The 26,430-nt window shown below is 41.4% G+C and overlaps 1 protein-coding gene across 2 annotated transcripts in view; it reads right to left on the minus strand.

The window, feature by feature from the left end:
• The window catches only part of RPN2 (ribophorin II), a 54,445-nt gene that overhangs the window by 9,199 nt on the left and 18,816 nt on the right, over positions 1-26,430 (minus strand). For both annotated transcript variants that reach the window (XM_019750214.3, XM_019750213.3), the window contains exons 5-13: positions 25,195-25,270; positions 24,041-24,175; positions 21,822-21,998; positions 20,281-20,399; positions 18,412-18,517; positions 7,459-7,550; positions 5,718-5,832; positions 2,966-3,160; positions 1,237-1,323 (exon numbers count right to left, since the gene is read on the minus strand). In XM_019750214.3, coding sequence (XP_019605773.2) covers positions 1,237-1,323; positions 2,966-3,160; positions 5,718-5,832; positions 7,459-7,550; positions 18,412-18,517; positions 20,281-20,399; positions 21,822-21,998; positions 24,041-24,175; positions 25,195-25,270 — 1,102 coding nt within the window. The remainder of the gene's footprint in view (positions 1-1,236; positions 1,324-2,965; positions 3,161-5,717; positions 5,833-7,458; positions 7,551-18,411; positions 18,518-20,280; positions 20,400-21,821; positions 21,999-24,040; positions 24,176-25,194; positions 25,271-26,430) is intronic.

A 26,430-nucleotide genomic window follows, 5' to 3' on the forward strand; every position in this document is an offset into this window, starting at 1 on the left:
CAACTCTGCCTCAGTTTCTTGCTGGAAAACTGGGGGTGGGACGGAGATGACAGCCCTAATAGGCTTGTGAGGATATTTTAAGGACCAAATGAAACACGGTACTTGACTACACTTTGTAAGCTGTAACACATGCAAATTTAACATTTTTCACTTTCCTCCAATGTATAAACTTGTGGCTGTCTCTCCTGCTCGCAATGTCCAGCCAACCCAGCTCCATGACGAGGCAGCCCCACGTGTGACTTCTTTTCCTCAAATTTTCACCTCAGCTCCTCTTTGCTGTCACTGCCATTAAATGATTTCTAACATCGTGGCAACTGCTGCCACTGATACCACCCTACGAATCAGCCAACACCCTTCAGCATCATGGTTTATCGCCTCTCCTATATAACCATTTTACATTCTTAATGTTCTATCAACGTTAGGAGGAGTTACAAGACACAATCCTACTGCTCCACCCTCTGGGCCCTCGTCCTTTTTTCAGTGGTGAAATTGGAGTAAGGAGTCTGCTTGGAACACTTCACCACATTAATGCATCCGTAGGGGTCCACGTGATGACAGTGTGATCATCTCTCTCGATCGCACAATAGTCCACTGAGTGGATCCTCCTGTTTGCTTAACCAGGGCTCAAACTGTTTGACAATGATTGTGCTTATTTTGTAAAGTGCTTTAGAAACTTTTCAAAGCCTTTCTTTCCTTATCCATGATCTATTTTAAGCCTCACCACAGTCCTGTGGGCTTGGATAGACAGGGATGGCTAATATTTGTGTGCAGGGAAGGTGAATCCTAGGAGAGAGAAAGGACTTGCCTCGGGGAGGAAAGCCCAGGTCTCCCACTTGAGTTTTCCACCTGTCGGCCCCATCAGCCCTGACTTATGCAGGAGCAGAGAGGAAGAATGCCCAACCCAGCTTTGCTGTAGCTGTCAAGCAGTGATCTCAGCGCTGAATCCCCTGGATGTTTAGGAAAAACAGACTCAGGCTCTGATACTATCTCCAATTATCTGCTTTCTGGGAGCTGGCCACTGGGTTCTTTGGGGCTGTTTTTTCAGCTGTAGGTAGGATAGGACTGATATTTGCTTTGCCTAATTCACAGGGTGGTAAGGACCAAACTCTACAACATCATTTAAACAAGTTACAGCAGGAACCAGAGCCACCGGCCAGGGGTCTGCTGCCCTCTCTCACTGCTGCCCCATTTCACAGTTCTCCTCTGGGTTTAGTGGAGAAACCCTTTGAAATATACCTGAATTTCCTGTTTGGGGGTGAAAAGGTTCTTGGACAGGACAGTTGATGGAACATCTTCTTCAGGAAACTTGATGACCACATCAGCCTGAAAAAATAAGGACAGTTTTTTTGTTTTTGTTTTTTTAAGGAGGGTGCAGCTCACAGTGGCCCATGTGGGGATCGAACCTGCAACGATGGTGTTATTAGCATCACACTCTAACCAACTACCCACACAGGGACAGTTTTTAAAGGCACAGGGGCAGAGAAGGGGTGAGACTCATCAGCAGGATAGCACCCCCTAACTCACATCCAGGACTATCACTGAAAAAAGCTCCAAGCAGTCCAATCACTTCTGATCCATTAGTTGACAAATTCAGGCAGTAAAAATTTCAAGAACAAAATAAGTATTTGTTGAAAATGATTTTTAGAGCAAGAGTTCCAATTCTCTACTGGTCTGGTAAGCCCCACAGAGCTGCTTAATACAAAAACCTCAGCGGGAACTCAGGCTGTTACAGCTGCAATCAGAAAATGCTCGGTGTCCCTGGGAAGTGTGATTTAGTCAACAGAAAAAAGGAAATGAAAATGTGCTCTCATACAAAAAGCAGCCCTAAGTCCAGGAGAAGAAAAGGAGCTTTGAATACAACACAAGAAATGCAGCTGCTCCTTTGTCTCGCAAAGGGGGCCAACCACCATTCAAGGCCTGCAATTTGGCCTCTGCTACCTTTCCAACCTCATCGCCTACTGCTCCTGACCAGCTTCAGGTGCTCCAGCAAAATGGATCCACTCACATCGCACGGAACGCACCTCGAGCTTTTCTGTAGGCTGTTCCCCAAGTGATCATCCCACAGCTCTACACACTATTCTGAAAAACCCTTGCAATTCTTCAGCCCCTAGCTCAAATGCCATGTCTTTTACGAAGTTTTCTCTCATCACACCAATCAAAAATGAGCTACATACTGTGTTTCCCTGATAATAAGACCTAGCTGGACAATCAGCTCTAATGCATCTTTTGGAGCAGAAATTAATGTAAAACCCAGTCGTATAGTATAGCGTAGTATATAAGACCTGGTATTATATCAATTATATTATATTAATTATATTATATTATTATTATATAAGACCCGGTCTTATATTAGATTATAAGACCGGGTCTTATATTAATTTTTGCTCCAAAAGACGCAATAGAGCTGATTGTATGGCTCTTATTTTTGGGGAAACATGGTAGGAGAAAACTACTATGGAAACTAACATGCTATGAAATTACTGGTTATTAGTTTATTAACATTTTGCATATTCTACAACTCACTGTCCCACACCATCCAGAAATGTTACTGGAATTCAAATCTTACCCTCACCCCAGTCCCACACCATATCTCAAAGACCAGGGCTTTTATCTCTTACACCTACGTACCGCCCCCCCCCCCCCCCATAGTGCTTTGGTGTAACATCATAACCTCCTTCCACTGTACCGTTACACAAATTTGCTAGAACACACGAGGGCAAATGTATACTTCATTCATTTACTCGATCACTATTTATTCAGCACCTACTACGTGCCAAGCCATGTGCATGCCCCTGAGACCACTAATGCGACAGCACACAGGCCCTCGCCTCCGTGCGTACTTACTGCCCTGTGGGTGGCACAGGCAAGGCTAGGCTAAAGAGCCCCAGCCCCTGCAAAGGAGCTGACTGTGTCTGACTGTGGCACAGCCACTCTGGCCTGGGTCAAGGAACATTTAGGCACATACCACATTCCAAAGAATCGGATTCTTCAAAGTGGCATCTCCAATGATCAAGTAAAGAGTGTAGGTGCCGGACGCAGAGTCAAATTCAATCTTTCTCTCGGAAGTATCCAGTTCAAACTTGTATACATTCTTGCTGTCTGGCTCAGCAACAAACACCACTTCTTGGCCAGTCTTCTGGTTATGGAGTCGGACAAATGTCTGGAGGGACCAATAACACAACCTTTTAGCTGATAATTTCAAAACTCCCTCTGGGCCCAATATTGAATCAATGAGGCAGCAGACTATTGGCTCTTCTGGCACAGTGGGAGATCTGGGATGTGCCCGACCTGCCCGAGAGAGCAGGAGTGGCCATTCCACTCTGGTTGCTAGCTCAGAAAACAGACAGAATCTTTTGCTACCATAAGAAATTTAACATAGGGATCCAGCCAATTCTCGACTACTTGGAGGCTGAATGCCCAGTTTGTGGATGATTTAAGCCCTTGCTGTTGCTGCAATTTCTTCTTCCTGCCAGCCTTTTGGCCACTTCGCTGCCCAATTAACTTCTTCACTAGAGGGTGAAAAGAAGGGAAATGAGGTGGAACTGTAAAAGGTCCATTTTCAATTTCCTAGTGCCTCCAGCTAAAGATTTAGTAGAGGAGGCTTGGGATTGATAGCAGAGCAGCGTTCTAATCGAGCAGAGAAGCCTGGTGTCACCGAGAGAGCCCAGGCTCTGGAGACAGTTTTGGTTTCACTACTTATTAGCTGAGCAGAGCAGGTTATTTAACCTCCTTGTGCCTTGATTTCTTGATCTTTAAGATAAAAAGATTAACGTCTACATATGGTGCCTCTGTGTGAAGATTCCCGATAATGTATGCAAAGCATTTAGTGCAGGACCTGGTATATATTAGCTAGTCAACAAACAGTAGCTGATATTATTATTAATATGAAACCAATCTAATTATCTTACCCGCTCAATGGTATAAGCAACTAAGGTTTCTGAAATTGGTAGTTACTAAACAGTCATAGGGATGTAAAGTACAGCATGCGGAATATAGTCAATAATATTGTAATAACTATGTATGGTGTCAGATGGGTCTAGATTTATCAGGGCGATCATTTCGTAAGTTATATAAATGTCTAATCACTATGTTATACACGTGAAGCTAATATAATATTGTATGCCAACTGTAATTGAAAAATAAAAAATAATTTTAAAAAACCCTAAGGTTTCTGTGCACATTAGAACTGCAGCAAAACATAATATCCACTCAGAGCTTCTCTTTCAAAATAAAGAATTCACCAAGGCAGGTAGATTGGTTCCATTTTACAGATCAGAAGGCATATGGATTAAATGAGTCACATGGTCACACAGCTAGTACTGAATCTACAGAAAAAATACAAATCTCACTTGTTACTCTACACCTGGGCAACCAAGAACCACGATCCAAGTATTTAGGGACAAGGGCCCGGAGATGAGAAGCATCCCGACCACAGCAGGCAAGGCCACGAATGAGATTTGGAGCCTGGGTGCGTGATCTTCCTTTGGTCACAGCCAAGCATAGGCAGCAGCCTGTCTCATCTGCAAAATGCCATCTCTACCTGGGAGGTCTCTAAGCCATGGTTTCCAAAATAGAATCCTGGAGGACACAAGTAGCCAGTGAAAGTGACATTTCCTCTCTAACTCTCCCTGCCCTAACCCTAATCTCACCAGTTTAGTCTCATAATTTTTTTCTTTGTAGTCTTTCTTCCTTTGGGCTGTTTGGTTGGCGAATGGCCGTCTAAGTATGAGCTGGGACACGCTAAGAGGCTGAGGGGCTTTAGGGTGGTTAGCCTTGGCCCTGACCAAGTGCACTGACCCAGCTCCCTGGAACTTGGGGGTGGAGGAGAAACAGCAATGGAGAAGTGGTGGGAAGCTGGCCCTGGGGCAGCTGCTCTGGGGCCTGGGCACAAGTGCAGCACCTGAAGCAACAAGTAGCAGGAAGCAAAAGGTTTCCAAGCAAATTCACTCACCTTAGTGGTCTGCTCTGAAGCTGCCCCTTGCCATGGTCACAAGTCTGTTAGTTCTTGCTAAAGCATCACTACAAAACACTTAAACCGAGGCCAAGAGGGCCTACATTCTTTCCTGTCTTTAAGCATTCAAAGTATTCATCTGAATTTCCCTTTACAGTATAACCGGGCTGGGGCAGGGCGGAGAGCAGTTTTTCTCCATCAAGGGGGATGACAGAGGTGGAGGAGGTGCCTGAGATGACAAGAGACCACACCAGGTTCCGGTGTGAAAATCTTTTAAATAATAATTATCAATACTTTATATATGGGAGGGGGGAATGAAGCCTACTGATACCATAATACGAAGTAGGCACAAGGTAAAAAGGGTTATTTTTCAGATTCCCACATACAGAAAATCTGCTTTGGCCAGAAGGAAAACATGCTTTGGGGCCCGCTGCCTAGGTTTTCCTTTTTTCGAAATTATTGTAATATACATATATATCATTTTTCACAAGGAAAAAAGGCCTCAATTAAGTGCTAATCTCCCTTAAATATATCTTCTCAATACCAGCTAATCTTTAAAAAAAACAAAACCATGTATTCCAGATTTAGGGTTATAACCACTGTGAGAGAGAGCAGAGTGTCCTGTGTGAGGGGGAAAATCAGGGTTCAGAGTGAAGATCTGAAAGCAGGAATTCACAATGTTCTGTAGTCAGTGTTAGACACACATAACAACTCTCGTGTACATTAATGTTTCATGCCAAGAGAACTGTCTGGGCTTTGTGCTGACCTGGTGAGGGGTGAGTTCGGCACCAGTGTTCACATCTACCAGCTGGAAGAACAAAGCAAAGTTCTGGTGGCTGTCTGCGATGAATGTGCCCTTGGCCTTGGCTGGGTAGGTCACCCTGAAAGAGACATTTATACAGTGAATCTGCAGAGAGGATCTGCAAATATCTAAGCATGGAGTGAAGAATACAAACTTCATCTCACTGCCTAATCCTCCCTCTCCCGTAGTAACACTTTCTGTTCTGGACAGACGTGGAGAATTAATTGTCTGTGGCCTGAGAGCAAACTGGACTGATGAAGCCAGGACTGAGAAAAGCACAGAATACATTTTTATCAGGGTCTGGGGAAAATCTTAGTACAGATACTCCAGGCTCTCACTTCAAGGACTTAAGGATATCAACTCGACCAAGCCAGGCACCAGTGGGGTTCATGTGTCCCACTGCAGACACAGGGGGATGGGAGAGCTGGGCTGGCAAAACCACAAGGAGAAATAACCAGAGGATTGATGTCCGCAGCATATGTGAGCGAGGTTGGGAGACAAGGGGGTAGGAGATGCAAAGGAAACAAGGGGACTTACAGGTTTTTTTTTTCTTTTTTAATACTGTATTTTTTTCCTGGACTCTTTCAATGTATTTTTCTGCCTGAAATTGGGTTTTAAAAAGTCATTTTCTCAAAAGGCAGACTTGATGAGAGAACTGTTCTTTTCACAGCTATTTCCTGGGATTTTAGGTTAAGATGGCCCAGGGGTAAACAAACTAAATGGTTCTAGAGCTCATACTTGGATATATTTTATACTTAGGCTTTATATTTACTTATGAGTAACACCAACACTTCATCTATACAGAACAGTAAACTTCGCAAAGCACTCTCACAGACATTATTTCAGTGGATTCCCAACAGTGCGCTCATCTCCAGTCACTATGAAAATATCCAAGCCAGAGGCAGAAGGGCCAGCCTTTTCACAGGACTTAAAAGGAGTGAATGTTTCACTTCTAGGCTCTGGATAACATCCCCTGTCTTCAAATAGACCAAAGAGGGTTCATTTACTTTCTCTGGTATCTACAGCAACCCCAGTTGAGTAAAGTTGGGGTATGACGATATCCAGAAGTATAGGTAGGCCCCCCAAAATAAGAATTTGGGAGCCGACTGACAAGTGGGCTTCATATAGTGTTCTGGCACAACTCTTATCAGTTGCTAATGGCTACTTAGAAGGTCGTGTTAAAAAAAAAAATCTGAGTTCAGCAGGAAAACTGCTATGACTGATCAGGGATGCCTTCCACGGACTTGAGAAAGGGACACGTGGCCTAATGCTAGGCCTGCCATCTCCGTTCTAAGGACCTATGAGGCGTCCAACTCTTTTCAGACCCACTGTGGGCCAAAGAGAATTGCCATGAGGCCGCTCAAAGCAAATTCCGGGCTGTGAAGACAGAGAGATTACACCAGAATATAAATTACTACACTGCTTCCTCATTGAGAAAGTTTTGATAAGGTGCTTGGTGACACAGCTGACTGACCTGCAGGCAGTATTTATCTCACCTGGTAACACAGTTTGCTCAAGGACTGACCACTGGTATAGACAACCCCCGAATCTGCCTGGATGCCAAGCAGCACCCCCGCTGCCATGCCAGGGGAACTACAGCCTCTTTAATTCCGAGTGCAAGCTGGATCACTGCTGACACAGAAATGACATCGGTAGGGGCTCAGCTCAAGGCTGGCGCCCCCGGCGCAGGAAGCATCCCACCTACCGGGTGGTTTTGGGCGCAATGCTCTGATCCTTGTCCACAGTGGAGAGATCGACATTTGTGATGCCAACTTCAGTGGAGATCTTAACTCTGAGCTACAAACACACAAGAAAACTGTCAAGTCAAGCGGTGGGTATGCCGGGAATACACACATCCAAATTTTTCTCTTAAAGGTTGATGAAAACATCCTAGGCCAGGAAGGAGTCTTCAATGATTTTAGTAAAACTGACCCAGCCCGGTCAGTTTTGTCATCTCTCCCCTCCTGAAAACTAAAAGCAACACTGTATTTCTTATTCCTTCTTCAGCTTTGGTTGGATAGTACATACTTAAAAAGAAAAAAGAAAAAAAAAAGTGGATCTTTTCATGTGTCCTTTAAAATAAATAAGGGGAAAAACATCCATACGCAGTAACCTTCAAATAATTTAAATCCACAAGTACGAAATTCTAATGACAGCTAATGTTTTTTTTATTGAGTGTTTACTATGTGAAAGACAGACTTTATAAAGACTATCTCATTTAATTCCCACAAGAACTCTGTAAGGCAGTGCTATTTAGGATGAGGAAATGAAAGATTACAGAGAGGAAGCCAGTGGCTCAAGTTTAGATCGTTAGTAAGTGCCGGAGCCAGGACTCAAGCTCAGACATTCTGACTCAGAGTCCACGTCTTTAGGCAGCTTGCTCTCCAGCTGCCCAGCAGCACCTACTCTGTGCCAAGCTGACTAAGTCTGCTCACGAAGACCTAAGAAGCTATGGCAGTCATCTGTACTGTTCACCAAGTACTTCTGGTTCTCCGTCTGAGTATGTGCTAGAACTGTACTTCCCTGCCCACCTGGAGTCAGGTGTGGCCAATGAAATGAGAGCAGACATGAAGGGTATCACTTCCAAGTGGAAGGAAGCTTTTAAGAGTCAGAGTGTGATTCTTTTTCCTTGGACACGGACACAGTCAATGGGCAGAGTGAGAGGCATGGATCCTGAGTAAGGACAGACAACCTGAAACACAGCTTCCAGGTGACACACTTAAGATACCCAGTGAGGGCAGAAAAGAAACTCGTTTTAAGCCACTGAGATTTGGAGTTTTTATAAGTATAAACCAGTCCAAACTTGACTTACAGTGTTTGAATTCCATACATTCCTTATAAACATTTTCACAAAGAGAAGCTAGTCACTGCCAGTAAGTACATTTTAAAAAAATTAGACTAAAATAAGTGTAAAATTCCAAAAGAGCAGAAAACATGCTAAAAGTCTATTAAATGGGAAATTTTTTTACTTAAAATCTAAATTTGAATGTGCAGATTATGCAAACCCAAGGCACTTTTAATGTGCAAACATCTGTGAGACTTCCAAATATTTGATAAGCTTGAAGGTAATACTTAAGGAAATCCTTGCTAAATCCACTGGTTTATAGTCTAAGTCAGGATCGAGGAATAGAGATAGAGGGCTGGGCAAATAACTGAAGGACAGCTTTGGCATTTTTCTAAAATGTACTATCAAGGTATGACAGCCTCAAATCAAGGGCAAAGAAGAAAAATTAAAAAGGGGTAAAGATAGCTATCAAGTAATTTCTTTTCACAGCCTTCTCCTCTGTCTCCAAAATAATTATTTTGTGACAACAGCCTCAATTATCAGGTTGAATAGGGGTGTTCTGCTTTGCTTAAAAACAAAACAACTTGAATGTACAAGATTTATAATCAGAAGCTGTAAGGATACGATTCTCTCTTATTTTTGAATACACAGCCACCTATTGGCAAAATTATATTTAGTATCATTGCTTGTCATTGAGTTTAGGCAACTGGCTGAATTATGGTGGTGGGGGAGGGGGAAAGTCAGCCTTCAAGTTGAATAAACTCCCAAGGACAGAGCTGAGAGCCTCTCCATTGGCTCTTTGGGCTCCCTGCTGAGCAAACAGCTTCACAGCTCATACAGGGCTTAGAACCAGAGCAAGCTTTGCTACATATAAAGCTCAACCCAGAGAGGCACTGACACCACTTCAATTTGAAGAAAAACTCGAATAGCAGGTTCAAGCAAAGAAATAGCTAAAGAGCTTTGGTCAGGCTACTGACTTTTGGCAAGACACCCCACTGAGACCACTTTCCCTACACCCACTGGGGCACCTACGTACAGGGAATATACAGAGATGGCAAGATGTACTTCCTGTCCTAAAGGGAAGCACATAAGCAAAGTTAAATGATAAGAAACCAGGCTGCTGCTTTAAAGGAGGGATGTACAATGTGCTACACAGAAGCACAGGAGGGCTGTGACCCAACTTGACCTGCAGGGATCCCTTGGTTGGGGAGTGGGACATGTGTAGCCGGAAGGCGTAGGCAGTCCTCCCGTTTGGGGAGGGGTAGCAGGTTAGCAATATTCCATGCTATAAAAAACATTTGTCTTCACAGTTCATTCATTCTTCTGCAATCTTCGTCAACATTAACCAGATAATTTTAATTTCCCTCTTTACTTCTGTAACTCATTCTCTTAAGGATTCATTTAATTTGTAAATGTGATCTGGAAATCATGGCCCCATCTAAATATCCATAAACAGGAGGCTAGTTAAATAAATAATGGTACATGTGCACCATGAATTACTATGGAGCAATTAAAAAGAACAAAGTAGGTGTCTGCAGACAGATATGGAGATATTCCCTCCTACTTTTGAATACACAGCCATGAATATTTAACATCACTGCCTGTCAAGTGTGTGTGTGTGTGTGTGTGTGTGTCGTTAAGAAGTCCACCAAGTTGAATAGACCCCCAAGGGGAAATCTAGAAGCCTCTTCTTTGTGACAAAAGCAAAGGAAGCGAAGAAGACAATTGCTTACAATTGCTTATAGACAGATCCCCTTTGTCTAAATAAGGCTATGCATACATTCATTGATATTATGCATCCTTCTTTTTTCTTAAAGTACACACAGTTCATTGTTAATGATGGATTCCCTGAGGAAAGGAACTGAATTGAAGGATGCAGAGAGAAGGCTCTTATATTTCATTACATATCTTTTTGTATCTTGCATTTCTTTTTTAACTATAATTTTACTTTTTTTTTTCAAAATAGGGATTATCTGAGCAATGAGATTGTGTGCCATATACTTCCTTCTTTATAAATATTTTTGTATTAAAAAGTACCACTCAATAAATGATTTAAAAAATAATTGCTTTCCCTTTCAGCAGATGGATATATACAAACAGACGTTTAAAGACTTGTGTAAGGCTCCTCATTGTATCCTGATTATAGCGATAAGGAAGCCATCAACTTTCAGGTTTTTACTTAGAATCTTGACTATAAACTTGCAACAATAACGTGGTCACAATAATAAGGCCTGCTAATCAAGATTCAATTGTGCATTTGTTCTAAAAACACCATAAGCATTCCCAGACAATACAGAAACATGGAAGGACAAAAGAGCAAACTACAGTGAACTCACGTCCTTTTGGGTTTGCTTTCAGCCCTAATTTTAAAGGGCCCCCTAAGCTGGGAAACACTATAGGGCTGTTCTTAAATAGGGAACAGTTTAAAACAAGTCCTTCTGCTCCTAAAATTTTACTACAAATGAGCCTCTCTAAACATTTAAAAGAAAAGCATTTTTATGCTACTCTTTTAAAGCAAATTGAGAAATATAAAAATCATTGTAATTTTTTTCAAAACCCTGCTGTAAAGAGTTCCAAATAGGATCCCATTGGTTAGCGGCGTCTTCCTTTAAAAAAACACTGCAAGATTAGTTTTTATAGTAGAGAAGGGACTTGTTTAGCCACTTTAAATGCAGCTAAGCCTGTTTTACAGTGAAGCGTGCTATTCCTTTTTTGGCCTGTGCTGCATGCCACGTACACCTCAAAAAATGTTTTAACACCAGGAAATGCAGTCTTTTGGCTGAGTAATAACCCCCCTGTTTAGCTCATTACTGCCAAAAATGATGGTACATTAAGGGCAATTAATGCTAAAGACAGCTTCTAAAACCCATGCTTCCCCTGACAGTAAGTCCAATGTCAATGAGGGCTATTACAGGCCTTTCACATCAGACCACTGTGAATGCACGCTGACCAAGGTCAAACATCTCTCAGGAGAGTAAACAGGGCCTGCTGACCCGCTCTGAAGTGCTAAGTGTGACTAGTACTGAAATTACAAAGTGAAGTTGCATATGTGACAGAGGTCAGGGGACGCATGCACTGTGTAAGGCTCCTCAATGTATCCCGATTCTACCATTTGTGTAAACACGCACACATAAAGCTCTAACGTAATGGAGAGAGGAGATTTTATAATGTTTACTCCATCACTGGGAAGAAAAAGGACGGCAATGGCCTCGATGGGGGCTTATTATCATTGCACGAATAACAACTATTAAGTACAAAATAGCAGAAACGGCTGATTTTTCCAACAACCACAGAAACACTTGGACAAACACCAGGTTTGATGTTTGCACAGAAAGCCAAGTTGTTACAGTAATCAAGACAGCACAGTACAGGTATAAGGATAAAAATACAGACAAATGAAACAGAATTGCAAGTCTAGAAATTAACCCTTACATTTATGGTCAACTGATTTTTGGCAAGGATGCCAAGACAATTCAATAGGGAAAGAACAGTCTTTTCAACAACTGGTGCTGGGACAACCAGCTATCCACATGCAAAAGAAGGATGTTAGACCCCTACCTCACACTATATACAAAACTAACTCAAAATGGGTCAGAAACCTAAATCTAAGAGCTAAAACTATAAATTCCTTATAAGAAAACAAAGGAGGAAATCTTCATAACCTTGGATTATGTAGTGGTTACTTAGATATAACAAAGCATAAGCAATGAAAGAAAAATAAAGAAATTGAACTTCATCAAAATTAAAACCCTTCGTGCTTCAAAAGAAAACAAGAAAGGGACAAAAAGAACCTACAGACTGTGAGAAAATATTTGCAAATCATGTATCTCATATGGAACTTGTACCCAGATTATATAAAGAATTCTTATAACTCAAGAACATAAAAAAACAAAAAATGTAATTAGAAAAATTGGGAAAAAATAAAAAGACCAAAAAAAATTTAATGGGAAAAAGATCTAAATAGACATTCCCTCAAAGAAGATATACAAATGACCAGTTAGCACATGAAAAGATGCTCAGTATCATTAGCCATCAGGGGAATGCAAACAAAAATCACAGTGAGGTACCACTTCATACTCAGGATGGCCAGAATGAAAAAATGAGTGCTGGTAAGGATGTAGAGAAATTGGAACCTTCACACATTGCTAGAGGGCATATAAAATGATGCAGCTTCTTTGAAAAACAGTTTGTCAGTTCTTCAAAAAGTTAAACATAGAGTTATCATATGACCCAGCAATTCCATACCTGAAAAAATTGAAAACAGATGTTTAAACAAAAACGTGTACATGAATGTTCACAGCAGTATTATTTATAATAGCCAAATAGTGGAAATGCCCCAATGCCCATCAACTGATGAATGAATAAAATGTGATGTATCCATACAATGGAATATTATTCAGCCATAAAAAGGAACAAAGTACTGACACATGCTATAACATAAACCTTAAAAATAAATAAAAAAGGCCAGACACAAAAGGCTACATGTTGTATGATTCCATTTACATGAAATGTTCCAAACATTTCATATGGGCAAATGAAATGATCCCAGGCAAATCATGGAGACAAAAAGTAGATTAGCAGTTGCCAGAAATGGGAGAGGGATATATCCATATAGAATTAGGAGTATCTATTAGTAGACCCGAGGTTGCTTTCTGCAGTGATAAACGTGTTCTGGAATAAAATAATAGTGATGGCTGCACAACTCTATAAATATACTAAAACTGTTTATTTTTAATGGGTAAATATTATGGTATGTGAATTATATACTCAATAAAGCTATTTTTAAAAAGTCAACCTACTTTGTGTAAGGTAAAAGGCTCAACTGTGGATGATGAATTACCACAGTTATAAGGGAATGTGAGAAAACATCTTTAGCCCATTCCATCCTTTTTTTCTTCTTAGTGGTCTGAGATGGAAACTAGGCACTGAAAAATAAATTTGGTCTCCACCTACAGAGAGTTCCCAACCTAATGAAAGAGCAATATATAAGCAAACAATGGTAATATAACCCAATAAAAACAATTATAGACAGGTGTAAAATACTATGGCAAAAAAAAAATAAACTTTAAGTAGACTGAAGCCCGAAATATAAGGCAAAAAAAACCCTTAAAAACTGTTAGAAGAAGATATTGGAGACTATCTCTTTGACCCTGGAGCAGCATAGGATGTTTAAAAGAAGACACAAATAATCTAGGAAAAAAGACTTGGAAATTAGGCTTCATTGAAATTAACTTTTATGCATCAAAAGATGCCATAAAGCAACACTGGGGGAAGATACTTGATGCTTATAACTAAGGATTAGTATCCAGAATATGTATAGCTCCTAAAATATCAATAATAAAAAGACCAATAAAAGAAATACAGGGGCCGGCCCGGTGGCTCAGGCGGTTAGAGTTCCATGCTCCTAACTCCGAAGGCTGCCAGTTTGATTCCCACATGGGCCAGTGGGCTCTCAACCACAAGGTTGCCAGTTCAATTCCTCGAGACCCGCAAGGGATGGTGGGCTGCGCCCCCTGCAACTAGCAATGGCAACTGGACCTGGAGTTGAGCTGCACCCTCCACAGCTAAGACTGAAAGGACAACTTGAAGCTGAACGGCACCCTCCACAACTAAGATTGAAGGGACGACAACTTGACTTGGAAAAAAGGCCTGGAAGTGCACACTGTTCCCCAATAAAGTCCTGTGTTAAAAAAAAAAAAAAAAAGAAATACAGACAAAAGATATATGACAATTCACAGAAGAGGAAATTTAAATGGCCAATAAACACAAGAAAAGATGCTCAATCTCACTAGTAACCACGGGAAAACATTAAAACAAGATACCATTTCATATCCATCAGATTATTAAAAACTAATAATACCAAATATTGGTGAAATTATGAAGAAAAGAGCAACTTGGCAATACCTAATAGAGCTGGAAGATGAGCACACCCTAGGATCCCACACCTTCACTCTAGATAAACAAAACATGCATAAGGAAATGTACTAAAATGTTCACAGCAGCATTGTTTAGAATTGTGAAAATCAACAATAGGAAAATAAATTAATAAAAATTGATTTATTCGTAGAAGATAATTGCCTTTATAATTATCCGTATGTATGCATATAACTCTAGTGCTACATGTATAAATATGGCTAATTGCCAAAAAATTAATTTGAGTGAAAACAAGCAAATTGCAAAAGGATACATACAGTATGATGTAATATATACATAAAAATCCATACTATATGTGTAGCAGAAATATAAAAACTGGCATTGGAACAATAAACCCCAAATCTGGAGAAAGAAAGAAAAAATGTTCAAGAAATACAGAAAGCTTAAATTCAATCCATATTTCTTACCCCTCAAAAAGCAAATACAGCAAAACATTAGGGTTTGAAGGAGATGAGTGACCAGTAGGTTTATGAGGCTTCATTATATTATTCTCTGTTCTTTTCTGTATATTTGAAATAGTCCATACTAAAAAAATACAGATCTATGGAAGCACAGATGTAGGGCCAACACTTGAACTGACCTTATGGATGAGTACTTTGACATATGAGCAATGGAGAGGAAGAGCATTTGGTGGAGGAAACAAGAGGAGAAGTCTAAAGGCATGCACATATAAAGAATATTTGGGGGCCGGGGACTGGCCTGGTGGCTCAGGTGGTTGGAACACTGCTCTTTAACACCGAAGTCGCCAGTTCAATTCCTACATGGGCCAGTGAGCTACATGTAGCGCCCCCTACAGCTAAGATTGTGAACAACAGCTTTCCCAGGACCTGGGCTACCGTGTGCTGCCATGAGTGGCCAGCAGTCATTATGACCAGCAGCCATCATGAGCAGCTAGCAGCCAGCTGCCGTGAGCTGCTGTGAGGAGCCAACTGGCGACCGACTGCCTCAGCCGGTGGGAGCGCAAGGCTCATACCAGCATGGGCCAGGGAGCTGTGTCCTACACACTAGACTGAGAAACAATGGCTTGAACCTGAGTGGGGAGCGGGGGTGGAGGCGGAAGAAAGGGGGGGGGGATAAAAAAAGCGTATTTAAGGACCAGCATTCAGTCAAGAGCAGTTAGAGCTGAGGAGATGGGGACACACCCACAATGAAGCATGTGTTTGTGCCTTGGGGAGGACCTTAGGGAACCAAAGAAATGTTTAAGCAGAGGAATAATGTGATTTTACCCTTCTAGTGGCACTTATAGAAAATGAAAATGAAAGGGGCAGAGATTGAAGACAGTGAAACTAGTTAGAAGCTACCTTATTAATCTAAAGAACATAGGGCCCTACCTGAGCAGGGACACTGAGACTGAAGAACGAAGGGCTCATGCGAAAGACATTCAAAGGACTGGAGACTGACCAGAAGCCAGACGTGGAAAGGAAGAGGTTAAGAATGACTGTGACACATGGTTACGGCACTTAAACTGGGGATGTTGTTACCAAGATTGTAAACGTAGAAGGAAGAAGAGGTTTCTGGCGGGGAAAAAAAGTTTGCCTTTTAAATGCGTTCAGTTGCAAATAAGGACCCCTCAGGAAGGAAACTAAAATCAAAAGAATCTAGATTTTAAAGGTACACACAATAGTTCCTACCCACATTTTGTGTTAGGGAATGTACTAGGATCAGATGTCTCAGTCCCAAAAAGGTCAGCCATAAGGTAGAGAAAAGGCAGAAACTAGAGTGGCAGAATATTACCTTCCTTTCTGCCCAACTTTAAATATACGTGTGTAATCTACCTATGTTAAGTAATGTCCCACTTTTGAAAAGGTCAAACTTTCCAGCTGCCTTGTCCTTTCATTAAAAACAGTGAGTGTCCCAGAAGCCAACTTGAGGAGCTCTCCAAAGGCTAAATCTGGGATAAGATGAGCAACAAAGTAAATGATAGTAATGCATCATAACCTACAGAATAAAATGAATACCTGTGAGTCTAAAGTGTTATAAATAATTGAATAAATGGAGGGGGGAGAAAGGGACAGCTTTTTCTTACAGTAGAATTCCAATTAATGAATGTAGAAGGAATGAAAGAAAGAGAAAATCATCTTTTGACAGATACCATATTAATAACTGTTGCAAGCAAGAGCATCAGGATACTTGCAGAGTCTCAAAAGTATTCCTCCACCAGACACTTAATTACAAAGCAGAGAAACAGCAACTTGCCAGTGGAGAAACCCAGCAGACACCGCCTTAACCAAGTGATCAAGGTTAACATCACCAGCACTGAGACATATCAACACCATATACTTCCCAACAGGATGCACTGACAAGGGCCGAGCGTCACTTTTGGAGCATTTTTGCAAAAAATGCATGACATGAGGAAACTTCAGACAAACCCAAAGTTGAGGGGGAACATGCTACAAAGGACTGGCCAATATCCTTCAAAAGTGTTGAGGTCACGAAAGAGAAACTATCCTCAACTGGAGGAGGCTAAAGGGACATGCCAGCTAAAGGACTATGGGATCCTAGGTTGAATCCTGGACCAGAAAACGGACATTAGTAGGATAACTAGTGGAATTTGAATTAAAGTCTAGTATGGGCTAGTTAGTAATACTGTATCAGTGTTAATTTCCTGGTATTGATAAATAGATTTATTATAGAAGATGTTAACAATAGGGGAAGCTAGGTAAAATGTATATGGGATTTCTTCAGACTACTGTTGCAACTTAATATAGAAATTATTTCAAAATGAAAACATTTGATTAAAAAAAAAGAAGTGAGTAGAAAATGACATTTGATAGTGAAGAAAAGAGTTCTCAAAAACAGCACATATTTAATTATTCAGGAAAGGTACAGCACTACTCCAAGTTCTCCTGACCCAACAGAGTGCATGACGACGTTGTCAAGTAGACAGATGGAGCAAAGACACAGGGGCAGAAACACTGAGAAACGACAGCTGAAAGGAGAAAGTAATGCTGTAAAAAGCCCGGCTACTGGAGCTGCACATGGCTCTGCAGCCTTTAGGCTACTAGCTCTCTGTTCACCAGGGAACACTAAACGTATAGTGCAGGGATCCACCCAAGCACAGGCTGGATGACCTTGGACAAGTGACTCTACCCATCTGAGCCTCATCTATGCGATGAAGTGACTCCACCCATCTCTTGGGGTTGCTGTAAGAACAAAATAATGTACGCAGAAGCACACAGACCTGTGCTTCCATGTCATAGGCATTCGCGAAAAGGTTCACACTCATCATCCTAATTCAGAATAAGAAAAGGCTGAACTATACCCCATAGTTTAAGAAAGTAGGAAAAGGTGTAATTCACCTTAAACGTCTATCCAAAAAGGTTAAAATGAAAGCCACAGTGCCTGAAAGGGTAAACTTCAATTAGCTGAGAAAACCACGCATGTGAAATACCTCATTCCCACAAAGTATCAGATAAAGGAGGCATAGCTTTCCATGCTTAAAACCACTTGCATCTTCAACACCACTAGAGTCAGTTAAACATCTGAAACACAGTTCATGACGAAAGATTACCAATTTTCTTTTGTTCTTTACCCAGAGAGCCTAACTACAGCGCTGTCATTTGATGCTTTTCCTTGCCTACTTAGCATCAAGCACCTTTCTAAATCTATCAAGGCCCACCAGAGAAAACATTTTAAGAATATGTATGCCTCAGTGGAATTGTGGGTGATTTTTATCTTTTCTACTTCTTAAATTTTATGTAGAATAGTAATGCTAACTTACAATGGAAAATGAGTAATTTATAAAATAAAACTCGCTATGATCAAGTTCTTGGCTAAGTCTGTCAAACAGCATTTTGAACCTATCCCTCTTCCAACATATTCACATTAACTCGGTTATAAAGTGAAGTCAAAACACCAGACAATTAATGCCATGTGCCTATGTGGTCATTGCCTTGGCTAGAGTAACATGGCAACAGGAATGACAAGAAAAGCACTTACCTCTACGTTATTTGCAATGTAACGGTTGTCACCCTCAACTTTGACAGAGAAGTCGTAATAACCACTGGAAAACTTTGCATTCATGAAGTTTAGTTCAAAAATATCCCTGTGAATAATGAGCAGGGTTAGCAAGCACTCATATGGGAAAGTCATGACTATAACAAACAGGCTGCAACGGGAGACACTCCTTAAAACAGGCCAGGCCGACACCTCTTCACTTTTGATTATAATGTGGGGAAAACTTCAAAATCATCTAAAATGACTTCTTTCAAGACTACAAAGTCTTCTTTTCCCTTTGTTTCCCCTCTCAGCCCCTAAAATCCCACCTCCCTGGGGTAGCCGCCCACAATTAAATGTGAATCAGGTGAGCCTACAGTATGATCTCGATTACGTTAAGAAAAAAAAGAAGTGAATTCTTAACTCGAACTACATCGTAAAATCCCCAATGTCTTTTACCATTCCGCTGATCATTCCTAAAAATGATTTTGCTTTCTAATTTCACATATTGCCTATATATCTTTGACTGTCTAAGAAATACATTTTCTATTTGGGGAACGTAATCGATAATGTAAAGATGTTATAGGGTATCCGATGGACATGTGTCCCATTAGGGAGACCACCTCAGGGATGATGTAGATGCCTGATCTCTGCACAGTACACCTGAAGCTGAACAATACTGAATGCCAACTATAATTTTATATAAATATATATATATGTATGTATATTTATATATTTGTATGTATATTGTTACAGGAAGCGGAGTACAGCATTAGGAATAGAGACAGTGGAAATGTAATGGCTGTGTGCGATGTCAGAGGGGTAGTGGATGGGGGCGGTTCACACAGTGTGAGGGATAGAAATGATAAACGTCTAAGTTTTGCTTTGTCTTGTGCACCTGAAACTAATTAAAAAAAAGAAATACATTTTCTAAAACTCGAAGTTCCTTATCTTGTTAACTTACTAATTTAACATTTAACAATGTTTCACATAAAATTGACCTCTAATTTTTAAAGAATTTACAAAACAATAATTTGCAGCCATTAAAAATAAGACTGTAGAAGAATACTTAATCCTATGGGAAAATGTTCACGACACATTGTTATAGCTAAAGCATAATTTTAATTCAACTTAAAAAATATAGCAAAACGTTAACAGCAATTATCTCTTTGAGTGGTAGAATTATAGGTGCTTTGTATTTTCTTTTTTGTGCTTTTCGGTATTTTTCCTACAATAAACCGTATTATTCATACATCAGAAAAAACCCCCGATAAATATTAAATTTAAAACTGGCTACTTATATAACAATGACAAGACAGCAACAGCAATAAGATTTTGATACCAGTAAGTCAAGTTTACCTAACCACAGTGTAGGTATATTTGGTTTTGTGATCTTGGTTGTAGGGAGCCGGAGCATTAAGGGTTAAGAAAATGTAACTTCAAGCAGAGGTTGGGAGGATCGCTAAGGGGAACTCTGATAAGCATAAAGAACAAACAGACACCTGCTACCCTGGGAATGGGAAAATATCTAAAGGTCTAAGAACAGTCAGGGCCAAACTTTGAGAAAACATAACTAATCTGTACTTGCTGCCTCAGCCGCTTCATGTAACCTTCTTGTTTCTGTGTGTATAAAAGAAAGCTGAAAAATAAAGTAGGCGCAGCAGTCTAATTAGAACTGCTCGCCCTCCCGATCCCATCTTTGTCTCTTGTCTATTTTTTTCTCAATCCTCACTCCCCACTTCAGGAACCGTTCGTCTCGTCGGCAGGCTCCGACACTTGGTAATACCCACATTAAGCTGGGTTATACTGGCTGCAAGCTAACTTTCCAAAAGAAGTATAATACATTGGCGCCTGATCAGAATTAGGACTTACCCTACAAGGGTGAAAGGGGTCTTCTGGAGAACCGTGGCTCTGGAAGCAACAGATTTCGCATGTTCTAGTTTGACAGTGGCCTGAGTCAGAGGCTGGGACAGAACATTGGTGACCTGCAACTGGAAATAGATTTAAAAATTATCTGTAGCCACAAAGGCTGCGGGAGTACAGAATTTTGTTCTGGGGTGCTTTATCCATAGGGAGTGAGCTCTGCAGGAGAAGCAACACCTCATTTTAGGACATCTTCACTAACCTTTGGCTTATTGCCTATCAGAGATCAAAAATAGGAAAACAGTTAGACTGGGAATGGGATCGATGATAGAATGTTCCAGGTGGAGAGGATCTTCCAGATGATCTTGTCCAATGACCTTACTTTTCAGACAAGGAAACAAGAGCCCAGGGGAAGAGAATGACTGGCCCCAGACCACAGTTATGTTCCCTTCTTTCTAATCCCTGTGCTATCCATTCTACTGAAGTATCTTAAAAAAAGAAAAATGTTAGCAAGAGAAATACTTCAAGAAGATATGGGTAATGGGAAAGCTGAAGAAATGTGGATAACATTAATAACTGTCATTTGTTGAAAGTCAACTATTTACCAGATACCAGGCTAGGCCCTTTACATATATCTTCCCATCACTCGCCTGAGATAGATACTCCAGCCCACCTAGCTTCAAAGCCAACAATTTTTTCTACTTTGCTCTCTCAGCACCCCGACTCAAGGTGAATTATGTTAATTAGGTTTTTGCTCACCCCAGTCTTGGCTGAGGAGATGTAGGTTGTAAACAGGGGGAAGAGAGGCAATTTTGAAGTACAGGGCACCTCCTCAGGAGAATATCTGCAAGGGCCACCAAAGTAGAAGAACTGATGGGACAGATGGAACTGTTCTAAGTGGAACCCCCAAGGTTTAGACATAAAATGTTTAATTTCTTATGAAGGTCTTAATTTACCAGTGGTTTCCAAATAACAGCATCAAAAGCCTCATTTGAGATGAAATCTCTCAAATTGTGCCTTTGCTCTGTTCAAAAAGTTAACACAAAAGACAAGTCTATGCTTACTGCTGAGTGAGAGGGAGAGCTATGCTATGAAGAGGCAAAAAGATACACTGTTAACACCAGGGAGGAAGAGACCTGGTATTTATTTTAACAACCATAAGCACCAAAATCACTTGGGAATTTGAAAAGCTGTCTTAATACGTATTTAGAACGTTTTGGTACTGAAACATGCATTTTAGAAGCAAGATTTCTCTATACATCTGGAGTTACGAACCCAGAAATGCAATTTTCTTGCACTTCATTTGTTGAAAGCCTATTTAAAATTCTCTGGGGGGAAAAAAAAAGCAGTTTTTGAGATTGTGAAGGGTTCTGTGACTAGTTCACCCAGTGGTCATGTCCCCATTTGTAGGCTACAGGAAATGAGCCTTGTTCTATACTCATGGGCATGTCCTCATGGGTGACAAATGGCTGTAGAGCAGTCTGTGATTTCTGAAAGCCCTACACTGAAAACGACAACCAGGGCGGCACACTGGGGCACAGAGGTCATACCCGCAGGATGGCCTGTTCATGAGTGTCGGAAGGTGAGCCCTCGGACACAACCACAACTGGTACGTGGTAGCGATTCTGGGAGAGCGCAGCGGCAGCAGAGGCCACGCTGAAGGCTTCTGAGAGCGAGTCCAAGTTCTTCTTGCTGAAGATCGCATTCGTGAGCTGGATGACCTGGTCCTGAAAGACAGGCAAACACAGCTGGAGATCGTCCCCGCCTACCTGGCTCAAGTCATTCCTTCTGTTTCTAGGTGCTCAAACGGAAGGTCTCGTAGCCATTAACCCAAGTTAATAGAGGAGGAAAAAAGGAAACATTCTGCATTTAAGCTTAAAACTCGGATTTGGTTGTTTTTTCTTCCATCTTCCAGTACACACTGAAATTCATGCATTTATTTGTCAACCATTTATTTATTGAACGCTAACTATACAAACACAAGGTACTTCTAGATAACTGAGATATGAAAGTATATTATAAAATACATATACCAGGAACCATTTGTTCAATATACATGCCAGGCACTGATACGTAGGCGCTTTACGTGTATTAATACAAATCTTGATAAAAACCCTGAGAAGACTGATATTATCCATGTTTTTCAAATGAAGAAACTGAGGCTAAAGAACATGAAGTAACTTCTACTAGTTATAATGGGGGGGGGGGGGGACAAGACCAAAATTCACACATAAGTCTGTCTCCAAAGTCCTTCCACAATAAAATGGGCTCTTTCCAGATTCCCTTCCCCCTCCCAGTTAAGCTACCTTCCCTCCCAGCCCACGTCTAAGCAAGTCTGTATTTACAGGACAAAACCTTAGAGTCAAAATGTACATTAGAAAGAAACTAGAGTAACTCTACATTAAGAACTAATGGGCTGCTTAAAGGAAAAAACAGAAAGCAATTTTTAAAAAAAAGTAGAACCGAAAAGGCACTATTAAAATTCTGGAGGTTGTTTGCTTAGGAGGAAACATTTTCCACTCCAATCAGTTTTGTTTTTTAAAATCTACCATCTAACAAAAACGCTCCCTTGTTCCCGACAGTGTTATTCACAGTCGACATGAAATAATTTTCTTTAATTGTACCAATTACATTTTTCCATCACTAGGCTGTTGACACCAGAATGGTTATGTCAAAAGCAGTGACAGCAAAATTACTCCTGCCAAATACCTGTTTAGTACAAGTTTGGGAATAAAGTAAGAAAAAGTTTAAGTTGTATATGAAGAATATGGCCAATTTATCCACTGTACTGTGTATGAAAGAGTCCCTAAATGACTTGTATCCTGAGACCCACATTCCTGCACTTTAATCCAAAACGGAAGTTAAAAGAGTGTCTCTGTAGACCTCCTACACTTAGGCTGAAGGAAAAGACTAAATTAGCATGCCAATACGTGAAAAAATTATTAGATCATATCCTCTGTAGAAAATATGAAATTCATTCAAATTATCCAAGACAGATAATTATTTACTGTTTACTTGAAGAAACTCGGCACAGAACTCAATGCAGAAAAGAAATTAAAGTTCTAATTGGAACCCAAGTCTCTCCTCTTAAAATCAAAACAACAGGGGTTTGTACTTTAAGTCCTTTAGATTAAGGGTTGGTAACCTTCTCACAAACAAGGGGTATAAAGAGGGTCCTACTCAAGACTTCCCACACACATTCCAACTAAAGGTTCTTTCAGGTTAACAAGCTCCTCTTGAAAAAGAAAAAGAAAAACAAATTAACTCTTGGTGGATGTCTGGTAGACACACACGCCTCTCGGTGAACTATGTCAATCAGTAAAGATGAGCTAAGATTTAGCTATTGCTGAGTTTGAGTGGGGAGGGAAGAGGACAGGCAAGTTTGTAGGAGAGGGCACTTCTCGAGAGAGAGACGATATGCATGGGCCACCAACGTGGGACGCATTCATGAGACGAGCAGTGAGGAGTATCAGAAAAGGGAGGAGACATAAGGGTAACGCACTTGGCCTTCTTGCCACTACCTCGTGACATGTTTGTACCCCATTTAAAGCAAGTGTAACAATTTGTTTACATGTCTATCCCCCTGGCAACCAGTCCTTTGAGGACAAGCATTCCATTTTTCTATCTCTCATTCTCAACGCCTAACCCGAAGCACTGAGTGACTATACCCAAGACTAACTGAGTAGCCTTCTCTGATAAAAGCTGTCCTCAGCAGATAAAGCCAAACAACCCCTTTGGGATTCACGCCTGAGAATTATAAGACAGGCACCTCCTTAATGGATGGCTCAGTCCCCACGTGGTCCATGAGCTTGTAGGTGGCAGCCACAAATAACGCTGTTGTTTCCAGTCCTTCTTCAAACTGGAGGTACACACCTCCCAGTTCATCCAGGCGAGCAACAAGGTCCTGTTACAAACAAAATGGAAGCATGTTGGAGGTCAGGTGAGAACAGAAAGGAGATGCACAAACCACTGTCACCCAAGTGCAGATGGTTTTGAGAAATCTCACTCTCAATCTGGAGAGCACCTCACTTAGCATTTCTCAAAAAAAGGTTCTTAGGCAGAGAGTAGAGTGTATCGTACAGGCATTTGAAGAGAACAGTACCTTCTGCAGCGCTGCAAGCACTCCTTCCCTGACCCCCTGTACTCAAGCCCAAGCCCAGGAGTCATGGCACTGAAGGCAGCAGCTGCTCTGGGCAGAAGGCCAGTGGGCCAGGCTGCAGAGCACCCAGGAAGTGGCGTGGCACAGATGGATTCCACAGCCATCCATATGGATACAACCTAGAGCAGAGCATTTCTCTTTCTTACCCAATGACCTAAGGATGGAGAGAGTCATCCTGCTCTCCTGGGCAACAGGGTGAGGCAGCTAATGTGTCCGTGGGGCACCCAGTGATGGCACTGTTAGGACTTCCTGTCATCACTGGCTATGCCGTTCATGAGAGGAGACTCTGATGGGCAGGAGGTCCAGGGCAAAGGAGAGAATGGAGTAATAATAAACCCCAGTGACCACCTGCTGAGCACCTATTATGTACTAGGCAGTTAGAACCTCACTTGTTCCTACAATCACCATGAAAGGAAATTTGAGTCTTAGAAGTTAAATCATTTGCCTGAGATTATTAAGTAGTAAGTGGCAGAAAAAAATGTTTAAATTTCAAGTTTTTTGGGCTCTGAAATCTGTAGACTATGAGACTGTACCTACCAAAGCCTGGAAAAATAGTTTGCTGCCTGACTGATGGTGTAACTACACTGGCCTAAGACGTACTCCTAACAGGACATACTGCTGTGATACAAACAACCTAAGTGTGCCATGGATATGAAAAGAAATGGAACTGGCTTTAACAAATGATGCCTGTCTGGGGGCAAGGCTCTTCTAAAGGGTTTCAAAGACAGGAGCTGGGAAATTCCTTTGGCAAAATAAATTCCCACCTCAATCTCCTCCACAATGCTCCTCAGGTCAGCATGCTGGGACAGGTGGGATGCTGTCTGCAGAGCCTGGATCGTGCTGGAAGGTAAAAAGTAGACCCTAATGAATGACAAGCCTCCTTTCATCTACTCGCCCCCGCCTGTATTGGGACACCTTCACAAATATCCCACTCTTTTTCCAAGTATAAAACAGTCTCAACCTTTAAGGAGCTTATTTACAACCTCGTCGGGAAAGATGCGACAAAGACCATTACATTACGCAGGTCATCACGGTTAGAGAGATGGCAACCTGGGCAACAGGACTCTTAGGAAGTTCTGTGGGCACAGAATAGGGAGGGAGCACAGGTTCACCCACCTCAGAAAATGGGTTTTGTTCCTAAAGGCATCACATATAGAATACTGAGACTAAATTAGGTTTGAAAGAGATAAAACTCATAGGGAGAACAGGATTTCATTTGACTAACGTCTATTTGAAGTTGACTTGACTGCCTATTCATTTTCTTACTCCAAGACCAAAGAAATATTGTAGAATCTACATAAGTAGATTGCTGGGTAGACTTTGAAGCAACTTTCTGAAATCAGATTAATGCAATAGGTCAGTAATCACGAGTTAAATGGCCAAGGCTGGTGCTACCATCACCCTGCTGGGAGAACTGAGTCATCTTCCTTCAGACATTAAATAAGATGAAAGGAATAAAAGATTTGGTTCCCAAACCAGAGCCTAGTCTTTTTCTTTTCCTACTATTTATTTCTGATTATAAAAGTACATATTTGGGGCCGGACTGGTGCTCCATGCTCCTAACTCCGAAGGCTGCCCGTTCGATTCCCACATGGGCCAGTAGGCTCTCAACCACAAGGTTGCCAGTTCAATTCCTCGAGTCCCCGCAAGGGATGGTGGGCAGCGCCCCCTGCAACTAAAATTGAACACAGCACCTTGAGCTGAGCTGCCGCTGAGCTCCCGAATGGCTCAGTTGGTTGGAGCACGTCCTCTCAACCACAACGTTGCAGGTTCGACTCCCACAAGGGATGGTGGGCAGCGCCCCCTGCAACTAGCAATGGCAACTGGACCTGGAGCTGAGCTGCGCCCTCCACAACTAAGACTGAAAGGACAACAACTTGAAGCTGAACGGCACCCTCCACTACTAAGATCGAAAGGACAACAACTTGACTTGGAAAAAAGGCCTGGAAGTATACACTGTTCCCCAATAAAGAACTGTTCCCCTTCCCCAATAAAACCTT

Source organism: Rhinolophus sinicus, chromosome 13 (assembly GCF_057876585.1).
Source record: "Rhinolophus sinicus isolate RSI-liver-muscle chromosome 13, RSI-T2T, whole genome shotgun sequence".
Classification (NCBI taxonomy): domain Eukaryota; kingdom Metazoa; phylum Chordata; class Mammalia; order Chiroptera; family Rhinolophidae; genus Rhinolophus; species Rhinolophus sinicus.